We start from the raw sequence: 23,014 nt of genomic DNA on the forward strand, positions 1-23,014 counted from the left end.
ACCAGAATGTTGCACAGTAGCATTACTTTGTCTTGGAATTGTACATCTGAGTTACAGTAATAACAAAACACAGTCTGTACTGTATAATCTGTATACAGCATAAATCAACAGTTATGCAGTTTTAATGTCACCAAAAGGCCCAGAATACCCCAAAAACATCTGTGATGGAAGAACACAAGAATTCTTTCCTTGATGAAGAAAACAGTCCGATCTAGAACAGTCTACAGGAAATCAGGGTACCTGTACCTCTAAAAACAGGAAGCCTCGATTAAAGTTTACTTAAAAAAAAAAAAAAAAACAGCCTGTAGAGTTCTGCAACAACATCATATGGACAAATGATGGTATGGTGGAGGCAGTGTTATGATGTGGGCTTGTTGGGCGGCTGTCATTCTTAATTATATGACTTTATTACACTTATCTGCTCAGATAGAACCAAATGATTCAAAACGAGTTGGAGGGTGCTTCCAGGTGCAGATGGTCACTGACAAAATACCAGTTCACACATGAGGTTCAGGGGTAATGGAGGAAAAGAGGAAGGAAACGAAAAGAGGAAGGAAAGGTGACAGTAAACAATGCTGGTGAGGACGTGTTCTGTTTGTTTAATGACATTCAGAAGTTTGCTGGTGACTGGGAAGGAAGGGAGGGAAGGAGACAAGGAAAGGGGATGAAGGAGAGGGAGGAGGAGTAAAATCAGTGTTGGAGACTCGGACGCGGAAGAAGAATCCGGCTCGGAGAAGGAAGAAGAACCCGAAATGAAAGGAGCCCCCTCCGCCTGGATTCACACTTGTTGATTAAGGTTTATCTGTAGACCTGCGGCGGGGGTTGGGGGGTTGGGGGGTTGGGGGGTCTTCCCATCCGGTTCTTCGCGTTTTTCTCGCGGGTCTGGAGCTGCTGGATTGAGGCTGCATGGCTGACAGGCAGGCGGACCGAGACTGTTACTGATCACTGACTGAAAACAACATCACCCATCCCGGACTTCATCCAGCTCCACCGGATCGATATCTCACCTCTTATTCACCCGGCTTCCTGAGCGGGGAGCTCCGGGAATCCTCCCCAGCGCTGCGCGGCGCCGCTGGGTGGCACCGCTGTCTCCGAGCGGAGGGACTGATCGCGGCGTGGTGGACCCTCTCTGCGCCGGAGGAGGAGACGACGAAAACACTGGAAATCCGAACATCACTGGACACACATCTTCGTGGACAGCAGCTCTGTGTTTAAGGAGCTGGATACTCGATTGATATTTCAGGAGTTGAATGTTTAGCTAGCACCCGAGGCGGGGAGCTCCAAGAGACACACCGACCTCGGCGCCCTCTCCGCCGGGCAGCGCCGCTGGGTGGCACCGCTGGATCCAGCCGGTGGGATGACTCTTCTTTGGGGGTTGGCGACGTCACGTTTAGCACATAACTAATCTTGGTTTAATCGCAAAGTCGTGACCTGGCCGCCTGCTCCGCGTGTTTGGATCTGGATAATTAGCATCTGAAGCGGGGACAGCTCCAGGAGCCACACCGAGCACGGCGCCCTGACTCCGGGCTGCGCCGCTGTGTCCGACCCGGTGGGATGTTGCACAACCGGAGCTGGAACATTTCCTAGAAATCCTTCTTTGTGCATCAGAAGTAAACCCGGTCATTCCCCGTGTTGTCGCCCTCTTCTCGTTTAGTTTGTGTGGGAGAACATGGCCGACTCCTGCCGGGGCAGACCGGCGGACCCTGACGCCTCGGACAGCCGGACTGCGAGTCCTCAGACCGTGAAGAAGAGGGCGCAGCAGTCCCCCGGGCTCCGGCCCAAGTACCAGAGCTCTGCACCGGGTCACTGCTTCAAGAAAGTCACCCTGACCAAACCCACCTTCTGCCACAGCTGCAGCGACTTCATCTGGGGGATCATCGGTTTCCTGTGTGAAGGTAAGACTGAGATGCAGGTACATACAACATACACCTGGGGGGGGGGCTTAATAATCTTCCTGGGAGAATTGAACTACCAACCCTTGCTTCTGCGGAGCTGCCTGGCTCTGTGACGCAGCAGGTGACCTCAGGTGCAGCTATCAGGGGTTTACCTGTTGTGAGGACCAGACTGGGTTCTCTCTGCAGAGACAGGCCACCAGGGAGGGTTCCTTTCCTAATCATATCCTCCTCGTCCTTCTCTAGTCTTCTTTCTTTCCTTTCCTTTGCTGTTTCCCTCCTGCTTCACCGTTTCTTTCCCTCTATCTTTGATTTCTTGTTTTTGTCTTCACATCTCTCACATCCTCCTCTTCTTCTTTTCTTGTTTCCTTTCCTTCCCTCCCTTCCCTCCCTTCCTGTCTTTCCCTGATCCGTGACTCAATCATGATTCAGCACCACTCTGCTCACTGGCCCTAAAATCCCATGTATGTGTCTGAGGAGGTGAAAAGTGTCTGTTGCACAATCGGAGCTGCAGTCAAGTCGTGATTTACTTCCTCTCGTTGGCATGGCAACAGGAGGCTGGCGGGGATGCTGGGAGCTGGAGGAATCGGTGTGTGTTTGTTCTGTTTGTGTGACAGCGAGCAGAGACATGAACATCATCATCCTCATCTCGAGCAGATGCATTAAAAGCTGCAGCAGAACAGCAGCAGCGCCGTGTCCTGTAAAGGCTCAGCTGGATTACATAACGCTCCTTCTTTAAGCCACCCGCTGGATTAACACAAACCACACTGCTTCATCTGCCTGTCAGCATTTCCCACCGTGATAAAACACTACATCTCGTTGTTATTACCAACGTTTAGAGGAAGCTGCAGCTGCACTGAGGAGAGCAGAGCAGCTGATCCCACAAACTGAATCCTCTAGTAAAAAGTACAAGTACTAACCTAAAAAAAGGAGTTGAGTCATTAGTAGATGTGTGGGAGCCGGTGTTGAACTTGATGCTGCTTGATGACACATTTGATCCACGTGCGTCTCATAAATCAAGTTTCTGCAGAATCCAACATGTTCAGGCCTTAAGTCAAATGTACTTATATAGTAAAAATCAAAGTAGTCCTTGTACTGCGTTGTACTAAATGACGTGTGACTGTGTAAATGTAGCAGCAGGTAAAGGTGGAGCTGAGTTCAACCCTTAATGTTCTGACAGCTTGATTCTGGAACATGATGGTTCTAGTGGAGAAGACGTCTGACTCTAGTTGTTACCTGCCACAGACAATCTCTGGCTACTATTAAATCCTGTCTTTCCACCCCCACCCCCCCAACAGAAAGCATAACACCAACATGGTCATGTTTGTTCTGTCATCATTCTCTGTGTGTGTGAGAAACACAATACAGGATAAAACATCAGCATTCATTCGATTATTAGATTCAGTTTTAACAACCTGCTCTGCAAAGTAACTAAATCTGTCAGAAACCTGGAGGAACAGTAACTAGATGGACTCAGATCCTCTAAAGTAGAACTCGTAGTTTCAACTTAAAAAAGAGTCAAAGCTCTTAAAAGTTTACATCGAGCCAACAAATGCAGTTTGTTCTTATACAACAGCTAAATGTTAACTTGATTTAAAAATGCACGTTGGGTCAAGTATTGAATTAGTTGGACTGATTTAGATTTGATAGTTAATGAACATGTTAGCTTGCTGTTTGTTCCAAACACTCTGAACAGTCTCGTTAAAACTTTAATGATTCTTCAAACCGAGACATATTAAAAAACTGACGTTACCGTCTCACAGCAAAAGATCCTGAAGCTGTCTGACCTCAAAACGAGGAAACAGCAGCATCAGTGTTTATTACTGCGAGTTTGGTCGTTTCATCATTTTACTGTAAAATTGACATTAAGTTAAAAAAGAAAAGTGTTTCTCCTCTTTCCAGTTCAATTCCAGTTTAACAGTATTTCAAAGTAAAGACAAGAAGAAGTAAAGACGTGTAAAGGCTTTTATTTAGTCGAGCACATGAGTCACCGATGCTTTGTTGATGTCATCAGGACGTAAACAGGAAAAACAGATTATTTACAGCCGATTATAGAAAACACGCAGACAACAACACGTCGGTCGGATGAATGACACCAAACTGTTTCAGTGACATTGAAACAGACAGAAAATAAAAACCATTATGCCACGTTTTATTCTTGTATGTTCCTGACAGAGTTAGTTTAGTTTTACCTGTTGTTTAATCTGTGAACATGCACACGGCACTGCTGCCTGTATACTCGTAGTCGCCCTGTGGATCATGTAGACGTGTTTTTGGATATTTATCTGGATATTTAGGCTCCTTGTCTCCTTCCTTTTCTCCCTTTCCTCACATCAATGAACGTCTTCTGAATCTCATTAAACAAACACATCATTTCCTAACCAGCATAGTTTCCTGTCACCTTTCCTTCCTCATTTGCTTTCCTTCCTCTTTTCTTCACTGACTTCCTGCTGCAGTTTTACTGATGTGTAGTATTTTTAAAATCTCCCGTGTACTCAGACCCACATGTGGTTCTGAGCGCTGCGCTTCGTGTGACATGTGTTGCTCTCGTTTGGAGTTTGTTTAGAGATGTAGAGAAGATACAGCAGTGAGATTTGTCTTTGTGATGGCTTCGTTTCAGCATACGTTGACATTCATGTGTGTTTTCTCTTCTTTTTATTTTTAAATTTGACATAAAGCCCAGTTAAAATAGTGCCCGGTGCTTCTTATTGTGTCTGCCTGAGGTTCAAATGTGATTTTTATCTGTAGGGAACTGCAGCTACTGATAAACAGAAACAAGAGGTTGGTCGGAGCTTGCAGCCAGAGGAGAGGAATGAAATCATTAGTTCATTAAGTTTTCCAGTGTTCAGAGTCTCAGAAAAAAGTGAAAATGGTTTAATTTTCTTCAATTTGAAGTCAAAAACGGATCAGGTTAAAGTAGAAGAAATTAAGAACAGACACAGTCAAACACGTCAATCACACGCATGACACATTCACCTCTCAGCAGTCAAACACATTCACACGTACAAATGACGCAGTTTGTCAAACGCATCCTAAACCTGAGTTCTGAGGGATCTTGGCTGAGTCACTCGCATTAAGTTTCTCCTTTAATAAAACCTTTTATTGGTGCGTTCGAGCTTCAGGACAGGAAAAACCTGCCTGATCTCCTCTGCTGAAACACTGACTGTTGTTGATGAGCTCAGAGTGTGAAACTGGCCTGAGCGAACATGTGAGGTTTACCACAAGGTGACAGAACAGGCAAATATACCACAAACTAAATGTCAGTTAAACAACAGACACAGAGGCCGAGCGGTCGGCGATGACACATCCACGCCTGTGTTTTATTGAACTGACAGACGGCATTTATGTCCAATTATTTCTTTCTGAATTAAAAGGTTTCGATTATTATTTAATGTCGTTTCACATTCAAACACATTCAAATAGAAGAGACAGAAGTTGTGTGGTAATAATACATGAACACAAAGATTTACCTGTTGAAATAGTGAAATAACCAACTGTAACATTTGACGATTCAACAGAAAGTAAATGTTAGTTTTCTAATTAATGCAATGTTAAATTACATCTTAATGTTCTGGAAATGACAGTTCATCAGAAACGTGTTGAGCTTGTTTCTTCTTCAGGTCGACCAGGAAGTAGGAACACTTTAACTCTGGAAATGAAAAAGTTGCTATGTAATGTGCTATGGAGAAAATTGAAAGTGAAATCTGTTTTACATTCTGTATTTTCTGTGTCGTTTAGAGAGAGGGTTGCGTCATGAAGGGCAAAATAACAAAAACCAAAATAACCATGCGAATCATCCACAAGACTTTCATACCGGATCGGTCGAGGCCCGGGTTAACAACGACCGCCACCGATGCTGTTAACCTACAGGGTGTCGGTGGAAATTAGACTACTGTTGGTCGAAGAAAGAGGGGAGGCAGAACGGTTCGTGGTCAGAGAGAGAAGGGAAAAGGCAGGAGCATAGGTTTGAGAATAGGGACTCTTAACGTTGGCACGATTACAGGGAAAGGCAGAGAGCTGGCAGACATGATGGAGAGAAGGAAGGTAGATGTTCTGTGTGTGCAGGAGACAAAGTGGAAGGGCAGCAAGGCACGTAGCATTGGAGGAGGATACAAACTGTTTTACCATGGTGTGGATAGGAAGAGAAACGGGGTAGGAGTGATCCTACCCCGCAAATAAAGTAAAGCAAACACGAAACGAGCCTTCATGAAGCGAGGTTATCTCCAGGCTCCCCACTGTAGCTCAGCAGTCCGTTGGATCCTCTCAGGTCTCTGACTGTCCTCTCTGTCTCCTCAGTTTGTAACTTCATGTGTCATGAGAAATGCCTGAAGACGCTGCGGTCAGTTTGTTCCTGTATGACTCCATCTACAGTCCGGGTGAGTCTCACTGAAACACTACACATACCTCGACGGGATGTTTATTGATCAGCACAGATCACTGAGCCTGACTAAGTGCTGCACTGATCAATAAACCAGCAATAAACACGAGCAGGCGCTCACAGGAAGCCCTGGTGTTTCTGACTTTCTGTGCAGACCCTCAGTGATGAGGACTAATCATGGAAGTGTTTCTGTGTTTTGGGGCCACTGAGCATGCTCACTAGTGTCGATCTGAGCCTCTTGGACGCTGTGGTCTTCTAGATTTTCCAAAAGATACTGGATCAGATGGATCAGATTGTGATACTACAAACTGATTTGCTGATTTCCAGTGGTTTGGGGGAAATCATTTCTGGGTTTGTGTATGTAACATGATGAACAGTAAAAACTCTTGTTAGCTCTGTTTTAAACAGCTGCTCACTGTAGTCTTTCATCAGACAGTATAAAACATTGGTTGGGGACTATTTTCAGCGGCGAATGAATCCCCATTTTGTGCTCTAGTAAGGAATTACAGGTCATGTTTTGGTCACAGTAACATGTTTAAAATAGTTTCTCCACCCATGCTGCATGTTTTTACTCAGATGATTGTGTCTTTTTATGTTGTGCTATCATTGTGTTTACATGATATTTGTGCTGCCCCCTGCAGGTACCAGTGGCTCACTGCTTCGGCCCCGCAGGTCAGAAGAAGCGTTTCTGCTGCGTCTGCAGGAAACAGACGGACGGAAACGCAGCCCTTCGCTGTGAAGGTCAGATCAGTACCATTACCAGCTAAACCAGTTCACCACCATCTGTGGATTATGTTTACTTGTACTCTGCTTTAAACCAGTTTCTGGTATATCTCTGTGTATGTGCAGCAAACTCTATAGTAAAAACCCACAGTGGATTGAAAGAGGAGCTGCAGCCGCCTTCTTTGTTTCCGTTCAATTTTCACGCTGCCTTCTCAAAATATTCAAATTTTAGCAGCTGGCTGATGGAGATACTCATCAGTTTACATTTATTGTGATATCATTTGCACAACGTTTGCATGGGAACATGCTCAGAGACCGAATTGCTGCTCCGACCAGCTTTTCTGAAGGTGGTTCACTTTAAGTACATCTCAGTTCCTGCGTCCACATTTCCCTCAATTCCATCTTTTCTTTGCATCTCAGCCACTCATGCTTTAGAGGTGAGGAGAGAACCAATGATCTGTCGTCTGGGGGTCAGAAACATCGACAGTAACAAATAATGATAATAACATGTTTACAACTGTCAGAACGCGTGACCTCTGACCTCACCTTCCTGACTTCAGCTCTGACTCAGGTCACATGTCAGTGATATTGTGTGTCTGTGTGTTTCAGTGTGTGAGCTGCATGTCCACGCTGACTGTGCTGCCTTCAGCTCTGCCGACTGTCGCAGTTGTCACCTGGACGGGACGCTGGAGCAGGTGAGGAAAAACGTTCACGTTACAGTGGCAGAATCATAACCTGGTTATAAAGGAGGCAGGTGTGGAGCTTCCCATCCCGTCTGTGCTGGAGCAGGGTTGGAGCCATGAGTCAGCACCATCTTTTCCACCTGCAGTCCAGATCTTCCAGGTTAAAACACGTGCTACTCCTCCTACTACCTACAGAACGACCACATGACACGTGAAGACAGAGTGAGACATGTTTCTTCAACCAATGTACTGAAGATGCAGAACACATCTGGAAACAGAAGTAGTGAGACAGTGTAAACACATCACTACAGTTGATCATTGACTCAAACATGGATCTAGAAACATAAAAGGAAGAAGAACAAAATGAGAAATACATTATATTATATTATATATAATATAATGTACATGAATTTGTTTTCTAAGCAAACATTCTCTCTAACCTTGTTTGCTGGTTGTTTCTTTCCTTCCAGTTTCAAACCTGCCTTCTTACATCAGTCGGGATTAACGAGTCAGCTTGTTTGCATGCAGGTCAACTGGTTAGCTGCTCAAACACGTAGTGCACATGTACTTCATTGACTTCACCAATTTTCAACAGTTGGTGCAATTCCACCAGAGACGCCCTGGAACTTTGTTTCCCAGGGACTAACGAAACACAGCGTTCTTGGGCCAGTGTATTCATCGTCTGTGGAAACGTGCCATGGTCGCTCAGTGCACCCCGCTGTGTGAGACAGAAACCAAAGGACCCAACGACACAACAGGGTGCTGTGACGGAGCTCAACAACATCCAGATGAAAACCAGAAACTGGAGCTGAGTGTGTTTGCTAGCCAACATGCGTTAGAACCGAAACATAGCTAAATCTGATGATAGGCAGTGTCACCGTTTGCTGATTGTTTACTACAATTGTTGAAGGAACGAACACGATCTAACAACGGTTTTTCACTCCTAAACTTCCTGATGTCCTGCTCAGTGGCTCAGCTGAAAGGAAGCGCCCCCTCTTCACTGTAAATACCCTGCACTACTAGTCCGGGCTCACCCTGACACTATGCAGACTTTGTACTAGTGGGCTCGCAGGATAAAGTCCATGTAATCTGAGCTGAATAACGACGTGCAGCTCACACAGGTAAAGTCTGGACATGACTGGGCGTCAGTGTCTAGAAGGCTCAGATGAAAACACAAGACGTGGAAATGAGTTTGACAAAAGGTTCTTGGTCCCGGTTCCCTTTGGTGGAAAAGTATCTTTATTTACAGTTTTAACGTTGCTTGATCTCATCGTCTTGGTCGAGCTGCTCCTCCTCAGCTCCTCCATGTGTTCATTAAACCAGACTGAAAAAGGCAGTGAAGTAAAACCCGAATGAAAATAGCTGGTAATTTAGAAGCATGTGGTGAAATACAGGAGGAAAGTAGCTCACAGGAAGTGAGTGAGTGTGATGTCGGGTTAACGACCAGTTATTGATCAGTCTGTTCACCTGCCACCTGTCTCCATCACACTGTCCTTAATTAAAGACTTCCTGTAAGTGAGGAGATCTGCCGTCTGCTCGGCGTGTAGTTGTCGATCAGAGCCGATTGATCGGTCACAGTCCTTGATTAGAATCCATAGCGTTGGGCTGAGGGCTCCTATAGAGACAGTCAGGAACCCAGCAGCACGCTGGGTCAGACTGGTCCTCAGCCCAACACAGGAGTCATTTGGATTCATACATGATGAGAGTCCGACTCTCTGGACCACCTGTGGCTCTCGCTGGTTTTCACCTTTAAATCTTCTCTTTCTTAAACCAAACAGTTTCAGATCTTCACAAAACACAGAATGAGCTTTAGATGATATTATATTTATCTGTATAAATGTTTGACTTCGTATTTAAAAAGTCATTTTAAAGAGCTCACTACACATTACATGTGACTTTACTGAAACAGTAACAGCCATAAACAGCATTTAGTAAGGTGCTGTGATCGTGTCTATAGTGGCCACAGCCAGGATTCGAACCCTGGTCTCCTGCATTGAGGGTGGTGATCTTACTACACTGACTTAATCTGCTGATAACAGTGGAGGAAACAAAACAAACTGCACTTAAATCTGTGTCTGTGAACTTCTTTAAACTGTCTGTTGTCTTAAGAAGCACATTGAACTGTCGGTTTTCTACTAAACACTTTTTTCTTTGTCTTTTCTCAGGACACGTTTAACCACCACTGGAGGGAGGGGAACCTGGCGTCAGCAGCCAGGTGTGAGGTTTGCCGGCGGTCCTGTGGCTCGTCCGATGTTCTGGCAGGGATGAGGTGTGAATGGTGCGGCATCACGGTGAGACTTGTCGAGCACTTTATTAGACACCTGCACAGTTTAATTTAGTTCAACACAACAGCTCTGTCAGAACATCTGGATGAAGCTCAGATAAAAAATCTGTAAAAGCTGTTTTTATTATTGTGACTGCAGTTATTATATATGATTACGTTTCCGTTAAAGATGGTGGTTTAATGGACGACGTTAGAAACACCTTTAACCACGATCTCAGTAATACATTTACTACACAGTACATACAGTAACATACATAGTTTGCTGTTGATGTGAAATGATGGAGAAGACTTTGTTCTGTATATTTGTATTTTTATAGACCTCTGAAACCCTTAGGGCTTGTAGATGTATCGAGAGAAAACAAATCTGTGGTTCTGGTGACGTGTTTCATGAAAATAATAGACCTAACCTCCCTCAACGCTTCTGTCATTTATTAGTATCACCACAAACCAACCAGTGTAATTTTTATATTTGCCTCACACTGTGTATTTTATTTCATCATTACCACAAACTAACTGATACATCGACAGTCTGAGGCAGGCAGGACTCCAGGAGACCTGATTCCTGTAGTGCTGCAGTGGATGCTGGAGGTAACAGGGAGCCAGCAGCAGATTATTCCCCTGACTGGTTCATCTGACCACGCTCGTGACCAAACACACACTGGACACGCAGAGCACATTTTCACATCATTAAAGCTTTGTTGTTTCTGCTCCGTGTGTTTGTCTGCAGAGCCACGCAGCGTGTTACCTCAACGTGCCACCAGAGTGCACTCAGGGACGTCTGCGCTGCATGCTGCTACATCCGGCCTGCGTCCGCCTCGACTCCAGAAACTTCAGCAAGATGCACTGCTACCGCATCACCGAGAGCTGCAGCTACGACCTGGGTACACACACACCTCCTAACCACATCCTGTCGTTCACCGTGTGTGAATCAGAAACACTCGTTTCCTGACAGCTTCACTCTGCTGATGTGAGCTGCGAAACAAAGAACAAGTTTTTTCAGAAATCCTGTTAATGATGATGGAGGCTGTTTAATAACTGTGCACTGAGCCTGAAAAGAGCTAGAACAAAAAGGTCAATCTGCTTAGATATGTAAAGGGGACGGGACACAAAAACTCATCTCCTGAGAGCTCACAAGCAAGTTAATTAAACAAAAGGAAGAGGCTCTGTGAGATTCGACCAGCTGCAGGTGGAGAAACATACCGTGCTGTTATTTGGGTGAACTGGCCCTTTAAAACCATTTTAATGTGGTTTGAATGAAAGTGAAACTGTTTAATTCTTTGTGAGTGGTTTTATTTCCCTTCCACAGTCAAACTCATCAATAATAAACTGAGTATGTGTGTTTAGCCAACATACAGGAAATACGATTAAACCCCAGCAACATAAACCTGTAAACACTGCTTCACACAACACGACTAAGTGTGACTGTGCAATGACAATAAAGATTTATCTCCTGTCTTAACAAGACTTTATATTTCTGATGAATTTACAAACAATGACTTTTGAGTTCAGATAAAAGCAGGCGCCATATTTCGGGGCTTGATGATGATGATGCACCATGAGACCTAAACGATCCTCACACACATGTAGTTTTGAGTCTGACTCTCATCCAGGAATCTCCCCCACGTTTCCATCAGATAACTCCGATGAAGGAGATCCGTCTGCTGCGGTGTCTAAAGACGGTCAGCCGGCTGCTCCAGAGTCAGGTCAGTTCACAGCCTGAATCCCTGTAATAACAAGATGGTCACTATTACGATGATGATGTAAATGGGATGTGAATTGGTTTAGTTTTGTCTAAATGCTTCTGTGTTTTTGTCATTAGTTTGTAATATATTTACAGGCCTCTGTCAGTTGTCAGTTATAGTTTAACTCTTTTTTTTAACAAATTAAAATGACTGTAATAGTCTAGTTTGGAGTTCACAGTAGCTTTGTGTTCAGTCTGTGAAGTTTGTGATTTAATAATCCCCCTCGTTGTCCTCTCTGTTCTCTCTGACCTGCAGGTAAGCAGTTTCTCAAGGTGTTTGACGGTGACGATGCAGTGAAGCGCGGCTACTTCCGGCTGGTCTCCATCTTTCGAGCCACGAGGAATGAAGAAGTGGTGGTGAGAGCCCTGCATTACCCAATACTCATGATACTCTTACTACTCGTAATACTACTACTACTACTGCTGCTGCTGTCGGTACTTCTGCTTACAGAGCTCATGGGTACCGTGGTAGAAGAAACATTTGTATGGATGTCTCTGAACAGGGAGTGGTAAACTAAGTGCAAAACAGAAATATGCTTCTGTCTTTCAAAATAAAAAGAAATAGATGTAAACAAACATATTTACACTCTGTACAGTATAAATATATTTGTAGTATTTTACGATTCTTCTCCCCTGTGCAGGGTGTGACAGTGAGGAAGGAGAATAATGACTACTGAACCTATTACGGTTTTGTTTGGCTCTAACATGCAGTACCTGTGTTGTCCTGCAGGAGGCGGCGCTGAGGGCCTTCTACATCCCTGATGAACCTCAGGACTACGAGCTGCACGAGATCGGGAGTCAGCAGCGGCTCCACAGCGACGACATCCTGAACCGGAACGGCAGTCCGGACAACAGGAGCTCTCTGAAAGACGGAGGAGACTCTTGGCTCCTGAGGGCCAGGCCCCGAGACTCTGAGGTCATCAAGGTGCACTTTGGCTGGCCCAGGTGAGGCAGCCCCTTCACACTGTAATTCACTTCGTGTTGCTCAGATTTCCTGCTGTTATTCCAGTTTGTTGCCTGCTGTGTGTTTCAGGTCCGGTGCAGCTTTTGTCCCCATCTCCGTCTCAAAGAACAGCACCGCAGCTTCAGTCCTCACTGAGGTCCTCAGTCAGCTGGACGCAAAGGTAGAGCCCAGGTCCTGCAGCCTGGAGATCAGGAAATAATTAGTGAATTGTAATCCTACCTGAGGAAGAGCACGCTCACTGAAGCCTTTCACATTGGTGTCAGAGCACCATCTGTGATCTCTGATCTGTGATCTGTCGGTGTCGTTTCAGGTGGAGGATGAGTCCAGATTCAGTCTGCTGGAGGTCTACATGGGCAGCAAGCAGGGTGAGCTCTGTAGATCCAGTTTAAAGCAACAGTTCTGTCTTTATGAATCAACACGTGCTGTTTGAAGACAAGTGACCAAGATACTGAACTGAATTCAAACGTTTGTGTTAATATGAATTAGTAATAATGAATTTAATTTAAATTTTAATGAATACATTTGTAATAATCTGTCAGCGTCACTCACTGCAGATCTTCACAGTCCTTCACACACAGACGTCTGAATTTGAAGGCTTTTAGTTGTTCATCAGTGTGGTTCATCACACAGCTTGTGTTTATGACCTCCAGTGCAGAGACAGACCCTCACCCCTCAGGAGAAGATTCTGGACAAACTGCAGGAGATCAGGAAGGTACGAGGGCTGGACACGTTGTGTTTGCTTGGATGAAAACATGCTGCTGCTCACTGCAAGAGAGAAGGAAAGAGACTCAAGATCAAATCATCTGTAATGAAAAACATGATTTAACAAGACAACAAGTTAATGATTTGAGCTCTCGCCTCCTCCTACAGCAGCAGCTTAAGAAATGGAAACAAGTGAGCTGAGGAGGGGTCCAGAGAAGAAGAGCGGGGTTAATGTTAGGGGGAGGAAAGTGAAATAACCAATAAGGTCCACAGTCACATTTCATTCCCTAGGTGTCTTTGCGTCAGATGAACCAGACGCGGTTCTACATCATGGAGAACAGGAACCGAGCAGTGCAGGTCAACCTACTGATTGGAGGACTGCCCCCCCTGCTGAACAAAGAGGACTACGAGCAGCTGATCGAGAAGCACCTGACCAGCAAGAGTGAGTCTCCTCACCTGAGTCATTCTGTTCGGCGTAAACCTAAAATATGGTGATCTGCTGCTGTAGAGTTTATTTAGACTGGTTACTCTGGATGCAGACAGGTACAAGGACCCCCCCCCCCCCAGCCTTGCAGACAAAGAGAATCTGCATCCAATTGTTTCAGTCAGTTAAGAGTTTTTTGTGTCCAAATTGAATTGAACTTTGTCCATCTGCTTATGGTAAGTTTGGTCTGTTTTAGGTTGTTTAGCATCTCGTTCTGGTACTTTCACATTCACATTCACATTTATTACATTTAGCAGACGCTTTTATCCAAAGCAACTTACAAGTGAGGAACAAGGAAAACAAAATCTAAGTCAAGGAGAAAAAACATCAAAGCAAAGAGCTATTAAAGAAGTGTTTCTGTTTCAAGACATGTGAGAATAAAAGAGCAGAAAAATGTTGTTTCTTCACTTCATGCAGACCCATCACCAGGTGAAGCTGCTGATATTTCTGTGGTTGCTGGTTGTATGTAAAGGTGCAGACGGTAAACTGTGAGTGCAGCTTTCTGCTTTCACTACTTCACTTCCTGTCTGCTGCTTCCTATCGAGGTCAGTTCACAGCAGGACATCCCGCTCCTCTAACTCACAGGCCTCCTGTCTTTGTCTCTCTGCAGGTCACCTGGTCTCCATCAGCCACATCTATGCCAGTCAAGGTGAGTCAGGAATATGTGACCAGAAATCATCTCTTCTATACTTAAAATAAGGTACAAACATAAAGAAAAACAGCACTTTCATATGATTCAAAGTGTTTCAGAGACTGTTAAAAGCAGATAAAACATACTGTACGAGAAACTGCCTCCACTTCTTGTACATTTTACTTTGTTGTAGATTTAATTTAAATAGTTAAAACATCAGTTTCAGCTGATGTTGTGTATTAATGTGCATTTTAATTCTCATTCACTCACACAAACCTTTCCTCAGTCGACCAATGAGTGTCAAGATAGTGAGTAGCTTAATTCATGAAACACGTTTAGTTCTTTGGTAAAAGTGTCTCTCAGCAGTTTTATGATAAGATCCTTCAGTGTCATTTAGCAGGACTGTCGGTGATTAGATTTGATCGTGTGTCTGTGTGTTCAGGTGCGGTGTCTCTGGAGATCTCGTGTTTCTCTGAAGCAGAGAGGATCTACATGTTGGCTAAAGACACGTCTGTAAACGGCAAGATGCTCATGGCACTCGTCATACCAGAGATCATGGTAAGAATCCCTGAACACACACAGTGTTCACTGTTTCTCTTCACACACTGAACCCAAACAGGTTTTGTGTCTGGACTGACTGTCAGACAGTGTGCAGACTAAAACACTTGTTGTTACAGCATTGTGGGCACTGATGTGCCACAGAGCAGAGAGACAGGAAATGGAAAAGCCACTTGCAGTTGTGAAACATTAGGATAATTAGGTTGCGGTCGTTGGACGGTTCCAGAAATATCTCAGAAACAAAGAAGTGCTAAATCTTTACGACAACGGTTTAGCTTTCTATTCAGGAACTTTAGGTTGTGATGAGATTTTCTTCAAACCACAGTTTGATGTGTGTGTGACGAAGTGTTTGAGTTTTTGCATATGACCAAACTCACACGGGACCACAGCAGAGCACGCATCATCAGGTAATATACAAAGTTGGAGCATCCATCAAGAAATGGATTCATGTAGAAAACATAAAGAGTCTAATCTAATCTAATCTAATCTAATCCAGGATAAACTACTCTCAGGATTTTAAACTGTGACACATTTGTGTCACAGTTTAAAATAATAAAACACATTTATTTTATAAAACACATTTATTTATTAATCATTTAACATTCTAACTATTTACCTTACTACAGATATGACTCAGCATTTGTCATATGAGTTTATCAGCTCTGCACCCTGACACCTTCACCTCACTGCTTAAGATGCAGTTTGGTTTGCTGATGGTTGTTCGGGTCTTTCAGCACAACGAGCTGGGAGATGTCTGTCCCCTGCTGGTCTTCGTCAACCCAAAGAGTGGAGGCATGAAAGGAAGAGAGCTGCTTTACAGCTTCAGAAAACTGCTGAACCCTCATCAGGTCTTTGACATTTCCAACGGGGGACCGCTGGCTGGGTGAGGACAACCAACACGCTCTCTATAGTTTGTGTGATGAGTTCTGTAGGACCTGGTTTAAGGAAAGAACACTGGAGCCTGAATACGTTCACTGTCATCACAACTGAAATGTTCCTGATGTTCTCTGATCTCCTGTGGTGAAGCCTCCACACATTCAGGGAGGTCCCCAGGTTTCGGGTGCTGGTCTGTGGGGGCGATGGGACGGTGGGCTGGGTCCTTGGAGTACTGGAGACTGTCCGACACAAACTGGTCTGCCGAGAGCCACCAATCGGCATCGTACCACTGGGAACAGGTCAGACCAGCACTGCCAGCTTTGTTGATTTTTCTTGTACTCATTAGGTTTCTGTTGGTCGGTTTGGGCCGGAGGTTACAGATACTAAATTCAGTCCCGTTCCATCAGGTAACGACTTGGCTCGTATCCTGCGCTGGGGTGCAGGTTACAGCGGCGAGGATCCCCACCACATCCTGGTCTCTGTTGACGAAGCAGACGAGGTTCTGATGGACCGATGGACCATCCTGTTGGACGCCCAGGACATCTCTGAAGATGGAAAGGAGAATGGGTTCTTGGAGCCACCCAAGGTCTGGTCCACGTCCATGAGTATTGTTTCTAGGGAAGACTCAAGGCTGTAGTTTGATGTGCTGAAAGTAGAACCTTTTATTTAATATCAGAATTTCAGTCCAGACCAAATCTGCTTTAAACCAAAGGAAACACTTAAATCACTCACCGTGACCGTGGTTTCTCTCACAGATCGTTCAAATGAACAACTACTTTGGTCTCGGTATCGACGCAGAGCTCAGCCTTGATTTCCACCTGGCCCGAGAGGACGACCCTGATAAATTCACCAGCAGGTACTGTCCACGTTTCAATTACTTTTGTGTATTGATACAACAAGTAATAAAAAAAATTGACATGACAATGACAAGAGATTTGCAGGCACCGCCAAAACTTAAACTTATCGCTTGGCTTCACTAAACAACAACACAGACTGAACCGGGCTCTGGGCCAGAACCCCTGGATGAGTATTAGGGCTCAGTTTAAAGACAACTTACACAGAAATGACCAACCTCCGACCACAGTCTCAGCTTTCTCTAATTGCAGCGAATGAAAAAAATAAGTAAATAAAGGAATTTCCCATCAGCCCCTCTGCTTCCTGCCCACCTGCAGGTTCCACAACAAAGGTGTGTATGTGAAGGTGGGTCTGCAGAAGATCAGTCACACCAGGAGCCTCCACAAAGAGCTGCAGCTGCAGGTGGACGCCCAGAACGTCCCGTTACCCAACATAGAGGGACTGATCTTCCTCAATATACCCAGGTAACTCACTCACACAGAGCTCACAGGACGACAGAGTCTTTATGACCTTCGCTAACCTTCCTGTGTGTGTCTGCATGTGTAGCTGGGGTTCTGGTGCTGACCTCTGGGGGTCAGAGGTCGATGGTCGCTTTGGGAAACCGAGCATCAATGACGGTTTACTGGAGGTGGTCGGGGTCACTGGTGTCGTCCACATGGTGAGACAAGTGATTTATTTTCCACGTTACAAACATACATTTATCATGAAAACAGAATATGATGACAGAGATGCTCAGATATGTCATATACAGACGTACTGAGCTTCTGTACAAGTGCTGAGATTCATCAGAAATTCCCCAAAACACAACCTCTGGACCTAAACCTGACCCGTGTGTGTTTGTGTGTGTGTGTGTGTGTGTGCGCGCGCGCGTGCAGGGCCAGGTGCAGAGCGGATTGCGGTCTGGTATTCGTATTGCTCAAGGGAACTACATCAGGCTGGCAGTAACTAAACCCATACCTGTCCAGGTGGATGGAGAACCGTGGATCCAACCACCAGGTCACATCATCATCTCTGCTGCTGGACCAAAGGTAGGTGCAGTTTGTCATCTTTGGTTTGTTCTGTAGTTTAACAGAAGGTTACGAGTAGGTGTCAGAATATCCAGGGTAGCTATAGTTTATTTCTAATTTAGTCTATAAATTTTCAAACTGTCTGCGAACATGTTGTGTATCTGTAGTTTAGTAGATCCGATTACTCTATGTTACAACATACTGGTGTTCAGTTCTGTACACTCTCTGTGTATCTTCTGTTGTCGGAAGGTCCGGATGCTGAGGAAGCCCAAGCAGAAGCAGAAGAAGTCATCAGCCAGTGGGAAGGACGGACGTTCGGAGAGTCCCTCCTCCAGAGACCGACCCATCTGAACATCAGTGTCCTGCTTCTTTTACCTGCTTCCTGCTGCACCTGAGAAGTCATTTAGGTGTAAGCAGTCAGCTTCACTCATGTAGCTTTGTAGCGACGCCGATGGGCTGCAGATCGACCTGGTGACCAAAGACAGTTCAATGAAGGTATTGGGAGAAAGGCTGGGACTACCTCACGTTTGTCCCAGTTCAGATTGTATTTCCATCCCGCTGACAGAACACTTACCAGTAACAGAATTCACCGTAACCATGGTCAATATTCAACAAATGTACTTTTTTTACTTAAAATGCTAAATAATAAGAATCTAATACATTCAATATAGAATTTCCGCACAGACTGAAAAAGAGTTGATGAATTCTGACAATTTCCCAGTGTGGATAAGCTCCAGAGTTGGAACAAGACATCCAGGAAAGTATTTAACAGAAGGTGTTAATTTCCTGCCCGGATGTGCTGTTTATGTACAGTTAGTAGCAGTAGACTCGGTGTCAGTAACTGATACAGTCATAACTTGAGTTGTGAGATGTAATGCAGCTATAGAGTAATTACGACCTTGATGTTGGTCATTTTGTCTTTGGAAAATACATAGAAATCAATTGCTGAAGCACTCCTAAAGAGATTTTTTTAAAGCTGCTACCACATTATGTTTATCTGAAGCAGAAATCTCGTGGGATGCTGAACTGACTCACTACTTCTTCTTTGACTCTTTGGTTTTCCTGGTGTCACTGCAGCTCTTCAAAGCTAATGAGCGTGCAAAATCAAAAACGAAATCCCAGATTCTCTGAAACCTCAGTGCCAGCGTGAAGCATCAGTGTGTAACTGGAAGTTTAATAAGTCAGATCAGTGTGTGTTCACTGAACAGCATGTAGTCACAGTTAAATAGATTAGAGATCTGTCTGTAGATCTAATAATAACCTGGTTAGTTCCACCTAAACACGGCCCCTGGTATGAAATAAAGAATAATAAGTCCTGTACTTTCCTACATATCATATATATTTGTAACTGAATGTTGTTACAGTAAATGGTGTAATATCACGTAGCTAAACCAAGAGATTAAAGCAAACAAACCTTAATTGAATTAACAGAAAAAGATGAACTGTGTTAAAGGTTGGTTAACAATAATTTACAGCCTAAAAATTAATGAAATAAATGAAATAAAAATTACAAGCCAAACTACAGAACTAGCAAAAACTTCTTAAACTGGGTTATTTTATGTGTAAAGTGATTTAGCTAAGTATGATGTTACAGAAAAGCTGGTCATTTATTTAACTAGAAAATAAACCTTAACCTATTTAACTATAGAAATAAATGAATAGAAGTTCTACAAACTAGTTTGGAGTCTTGCTGTACAATAGTAATATCTGTGTAATGACCCTTTATTCATCATTCTAATTGATTTGATGAACGGACTCGTGGCCACTTCTCCTGTTCTCCACTGAGCTTTATGACAGCAACACTTCGTCCACATTCCCCGAGGAGCAGAATGTTAGAGGAGCTCCAGGTCCCAGCTCTGGATGGAGCCTCTCCAGTACTTGATTACTGTACTTTTGGTTGTAGATTTTTCTTTTCAACAACTTCCGATTTCTTTTGACATCCTTCGGTGCTAGAAGATAATAACTTGTGCTGTGGTTGACTTGAGATTCACGGATCCTGTTTTCATTCAAAGTGAAGATATCTTGAGTTCGGGAGCTGCACTTTAGCATTTTAAGCTCGTTCCAGATGGTTGAATCAGTTTGATGTAATAGATCTGGATCACACCGTTTCTGGCTTTGAAGGAACAGGTCGTACATCAGTGGCATTAACTGTTATGTAGAATATTCTGGGCTCCAGCTGCAGTCGGAGTTCCCTACAGTCGACTGGATGTGTACTGACAGTAGTTTGAACCACATAACCATGTGAAGTGTTTCACGACATGCATGAAGTACTGTAGATCTGCCTCTGTGTACAGCTGAGTGTTGTGTTTTGTCTCCTCTTCGTTCATGATGGTCAATCCGTCCGCTGTCCAACCAGAGCGGCCTCACTACAGACTGTACATCCAAATTCCTGCAGATCCGTTTAACATTTCTACATCCATTTCCGTCTTTCAGGGTGGTACTTGAACTCTGTGGATGTCAGCCTTATCTTGCTGCTCAGATCCTATGATACAGGGGTTTAGAGATATGAATTCTAATGAAATGACAAAGTATGTCCTTCTCTGTATATTAGTATTCATGAATTACTGTTGTGTTGCCCCCCTGCATGTCCTCCGGCGCTGCTTCAGTCCGTAATGTGCGGTTTACCTTTTCCCTGATGCACTATATTGTTAAATACTGAGTCGTGGTTACTTTACTGACTCTACTCCGGTGTGTTGACCGTGTAATTTCTTGGTGGGTTCAGCACAAAGTTTCACTTTCCCTGGACGTTGATTTGCATAGACATTAAGTGCAATCAACCCTAAAGTACTAATATTATGGTTTGCAGAAATGTAGAGTTCACACAGTTTGTAGCTGAAAAATGCACAAAATGCAGCGTTGTCCACAGAATTCAGATCCAGCCGCTGATGTTCACACTCTGAAGATAAATCTGTTGAGTCCAAAGCTCAAGTGCCAAATGTTCTAACGACTTAAAGAATGTCCAGACTAAAATGAGGAGGAACTGATAAAGTTTTTCTGGCACAACTAAACTGATGAAACATGTGCGAGATGCTACAGAAAAAAATCAGCACGAGTCTGAAAACATGAAACTTAAAAAGTAAAATATAAAAAAGTATTATGGAAAGAAAAAGGTGGAAATCAACCTGCTCAAACAGTGCCCAAAGGAATTGTATGATGACAACAAAACGAAAGGTTGGATCTGTTAAAGAAGGTGAAAAATATTGAATTGTTATCAATTCATTCATTTATGAGTCATCAAATCTTCTCAGCTCCGGAGTTGGGGTTGGTTCCTGGTTGGTTCCTGGTTGGTTCCTGGTTGGTTCTGAGAAAACATAGATGCCCCCACAGGTAAAGGGAGCCCTGGTTGTAATTAGAAACTAGAATTTGGTTAATTTAGTACATTTACATTACATTTAGTCGTTTATCAGACGCTTTTATCCAAGGCAACTTACAAGTCAGGAACAAGGCAAGCAAACAAAATCTAAGTCAAGAAGAAACAACATCAAAGCAAAGTGCTATCGAAAAAGTGTTTCTGTTTCAAGAGATGTGAGAAGGAAAGGGTAGAAAAGTCTTTTTTCCTTTTTTTTTTTTTAAGTGCAAAGGAAGATGATGAAGAGTTCTGTTTTCAGCAGTTTTTTAAAGATTGCAAGTGAGGTGGCTGAGCGCGCAGAGATAGGCACCAAAACTGTTCAGCTCAGTGATCCCACCATAGTGGGATCACTGAGCTGGAGGGGTTTGGTCGTGGATGCCGGTAACCCCATCAGTAGTGCATTGCAGTAATCCAGGCGAGATAAGATCAACGCCTGTACAATGAGTTGTGTAGTCCGTCAGGTAGGGTCTGATCTTTCTGATATTGTGGAGGGCATATCTACACGACCTAGAGACCTAGAGAATCTAGTACTTGCTCTAATCTAGTAGTTGCTCTCTTCTTTTGTCAGCTATCTGAGCAGGTTTATTTTTCCACTCCCAAGGTTTTAAAATCACGACCTTACTTGATTTTCTTTTGGGTCAGACATTTAACGCACTCAGAGAGCACTGTTATCTGTCCTACTATGATCTTTGATGAACCTATTCGATTGTGCAGTGATAAAATACCGTTAAGTTGTTAAACAGTCTTATTGTTCTATACTGTAGGGCAGAATTGAACATTTTTTGGACGGAACTTCTGATTCAAGCAGAATCTCAGAGATTAAAAAACTGGAATGTGTTTTATTTGTGTGCGTTTGGAGCAGTTCAAGTCTTTTTCCACTTGAATTTCTTCTGGTCTCTTTGTGTTTCTCCAGCGTCGTCAGTCTCACAACAACGACTTTTCTGTTTTGTCGAATGTGGCCGATGTGCTTTAACATGACTTTTCTGCTTCTCTCTGTCCACCGTGCCTCGTACTGTCCCACTTACCTGTCGTTAGTAACCCCCCCCACCCCGCTCCTCGCATACCAGTCCTGGTTGTGGTTTGGTCTGCCGGCCTGCGTAGTGCCTCATCAAAACGCTTCAATGTGTGTGTTACTGTGTTTCCTGCCGGTGCAGTGGTGTGTTCACCTCTAACGTGCTGAGCTGATGTGCCTCCAGACGTTCTGTTCTTTTTGCTGTAACTCTATTTTGTTTCTACCTGAAGTTTTATGGAATAGATTTGTATATTTTTGCATTTTCTTTAGTTTTGACTGTAAATTGCACTAATTGTTACAGAAGCTATTAGATGTTCAGGTTATGATGAATGTTGTAATAACTAAAGATAGATATATGTTCACACATATATGTTTAAATAATGGATTCTTATATGTGTTTAATCATAATAAACTAAAAACCATCAGAATTCAACATCAGGTGGTTTGGGATTTGTTTTTGTTTTTTTTTTTCATCTTTATTAACCACCTACTGTTTTTAAGTTTTAATACCTGGATGTCCTCCAATTTCCCTTCTCCTAAACTCAGACAAGACACAAGTTATTTAGTTTGGGCCTAAAAATCTCAGAGACACTATGTCTAATCATGTTCTCACCATTGATTACTTAGTATTGGCCTCAAGTAATACTGTAAGAAACCTCGGAGTTATCTTTGATCAGGATATCTCCTTCACTTCATATATCAAAGAAATCTCTAGAACTGCCTTTTTTCACCTAAGAAACATTAAAGTTAAAATTAGGAGCATCCTGTCCCAAAGTGATGCTGAAAAACTAGTCCATGCATTTGTTACTTCCAGACTGGACTATTGTAATTCATTATTAATAGGATGTCCCAATAACTCATTAAAGAGCCTCCAG

At 43.7% G+C, this 23,014-nt stretch overlaps 1 protein-coding gene across 1 annotated transcript; it reads left to right on the forward strand.

Annotated features, from left to right (window-relative positions):
* The first annotated feature begins 831 nt into the window (after nt 1-831).
* On the forward strand, nt 832-20,806 carry LOC113151153 (diacylglycerol kinase theta). The gene is made up of 23 exons (XM_026344018.1): nt 832-1,895; nt 6,189-6,268; nt 6,912-7,011; nt 7,603-7,688; nt 9,842-9,967; nt 10,688-10,841; nt 11,595-11,663; nt 11,958-12,058; nt 12,432-12,646; nt 12,735-12,825; nt 12,976-13,030; nt 13,316-13,377; nt 13,659-13,809; nt 14,462-14,500; nt 14,925-15,040; nt 15,775-15,923; nt 16,067-16,215; nt 16,324-16,502; nt 16,672-16,772; nt 17,089-17,235; nt 17,318-17,429; nt 17,647-17,799; nt 18,028-20,806. The coding sequence occupies exons 1-23, from the start codon at nt 1,670-1,672 to the stop codon at nt 18,127-18,129; spliced, it is 2,763 nt and encodes a 920-aa protein (XP_026199803.1). The 5' UTR covers nt 832-1,669; the 3' UTR covers nt 18,130-20,806.
* Nucleotides 20,807-23,014: the final 2,208 nt, after the last annotated feature.

Source organism: Anabas testudineus, chromosome 9 (assembly GCF_900324465.2).
Source record: "Anabas testudineus chromosome 9, fAnaTes1.2, whole genome shotgun sequence".
In the NCBI taxonomy this organism is placed as follows: Eukaryota; Metazoa; Chordata; class Actinopteri; order Anabantiformes; family Anabantidae; genus Anabas; species Anabas testudineus.

What these genes read in the sequence shown, in the direction of transcription:
- LOC113151153 (XM_026344018.1), top strand. Translation starts at nt 1,670, where the DNA reads ATGGCCGACTCCTGCCGGGGCAGACCGGCGGACCCTGACGCCTCGGAC. An exon ending in GGTTCTTGGAGCCACCCAAG is followed by an intron (nt 16,503 to 16,671) that starts GTCTGGTCCACG and finishes TTTCTCTCACAG; the next exon opens with ATCGTTCAAATGAACAACTA. An exon ending in TCTCTGCTGCTGGACCAAAG is followed by an intron (nt 17,800 to 18,027) that starts GTAGGTGCAGTT and finishes TGTTGTCGGAAG; the next exon opens with GTCCGGATGCTGAGGAAGCC.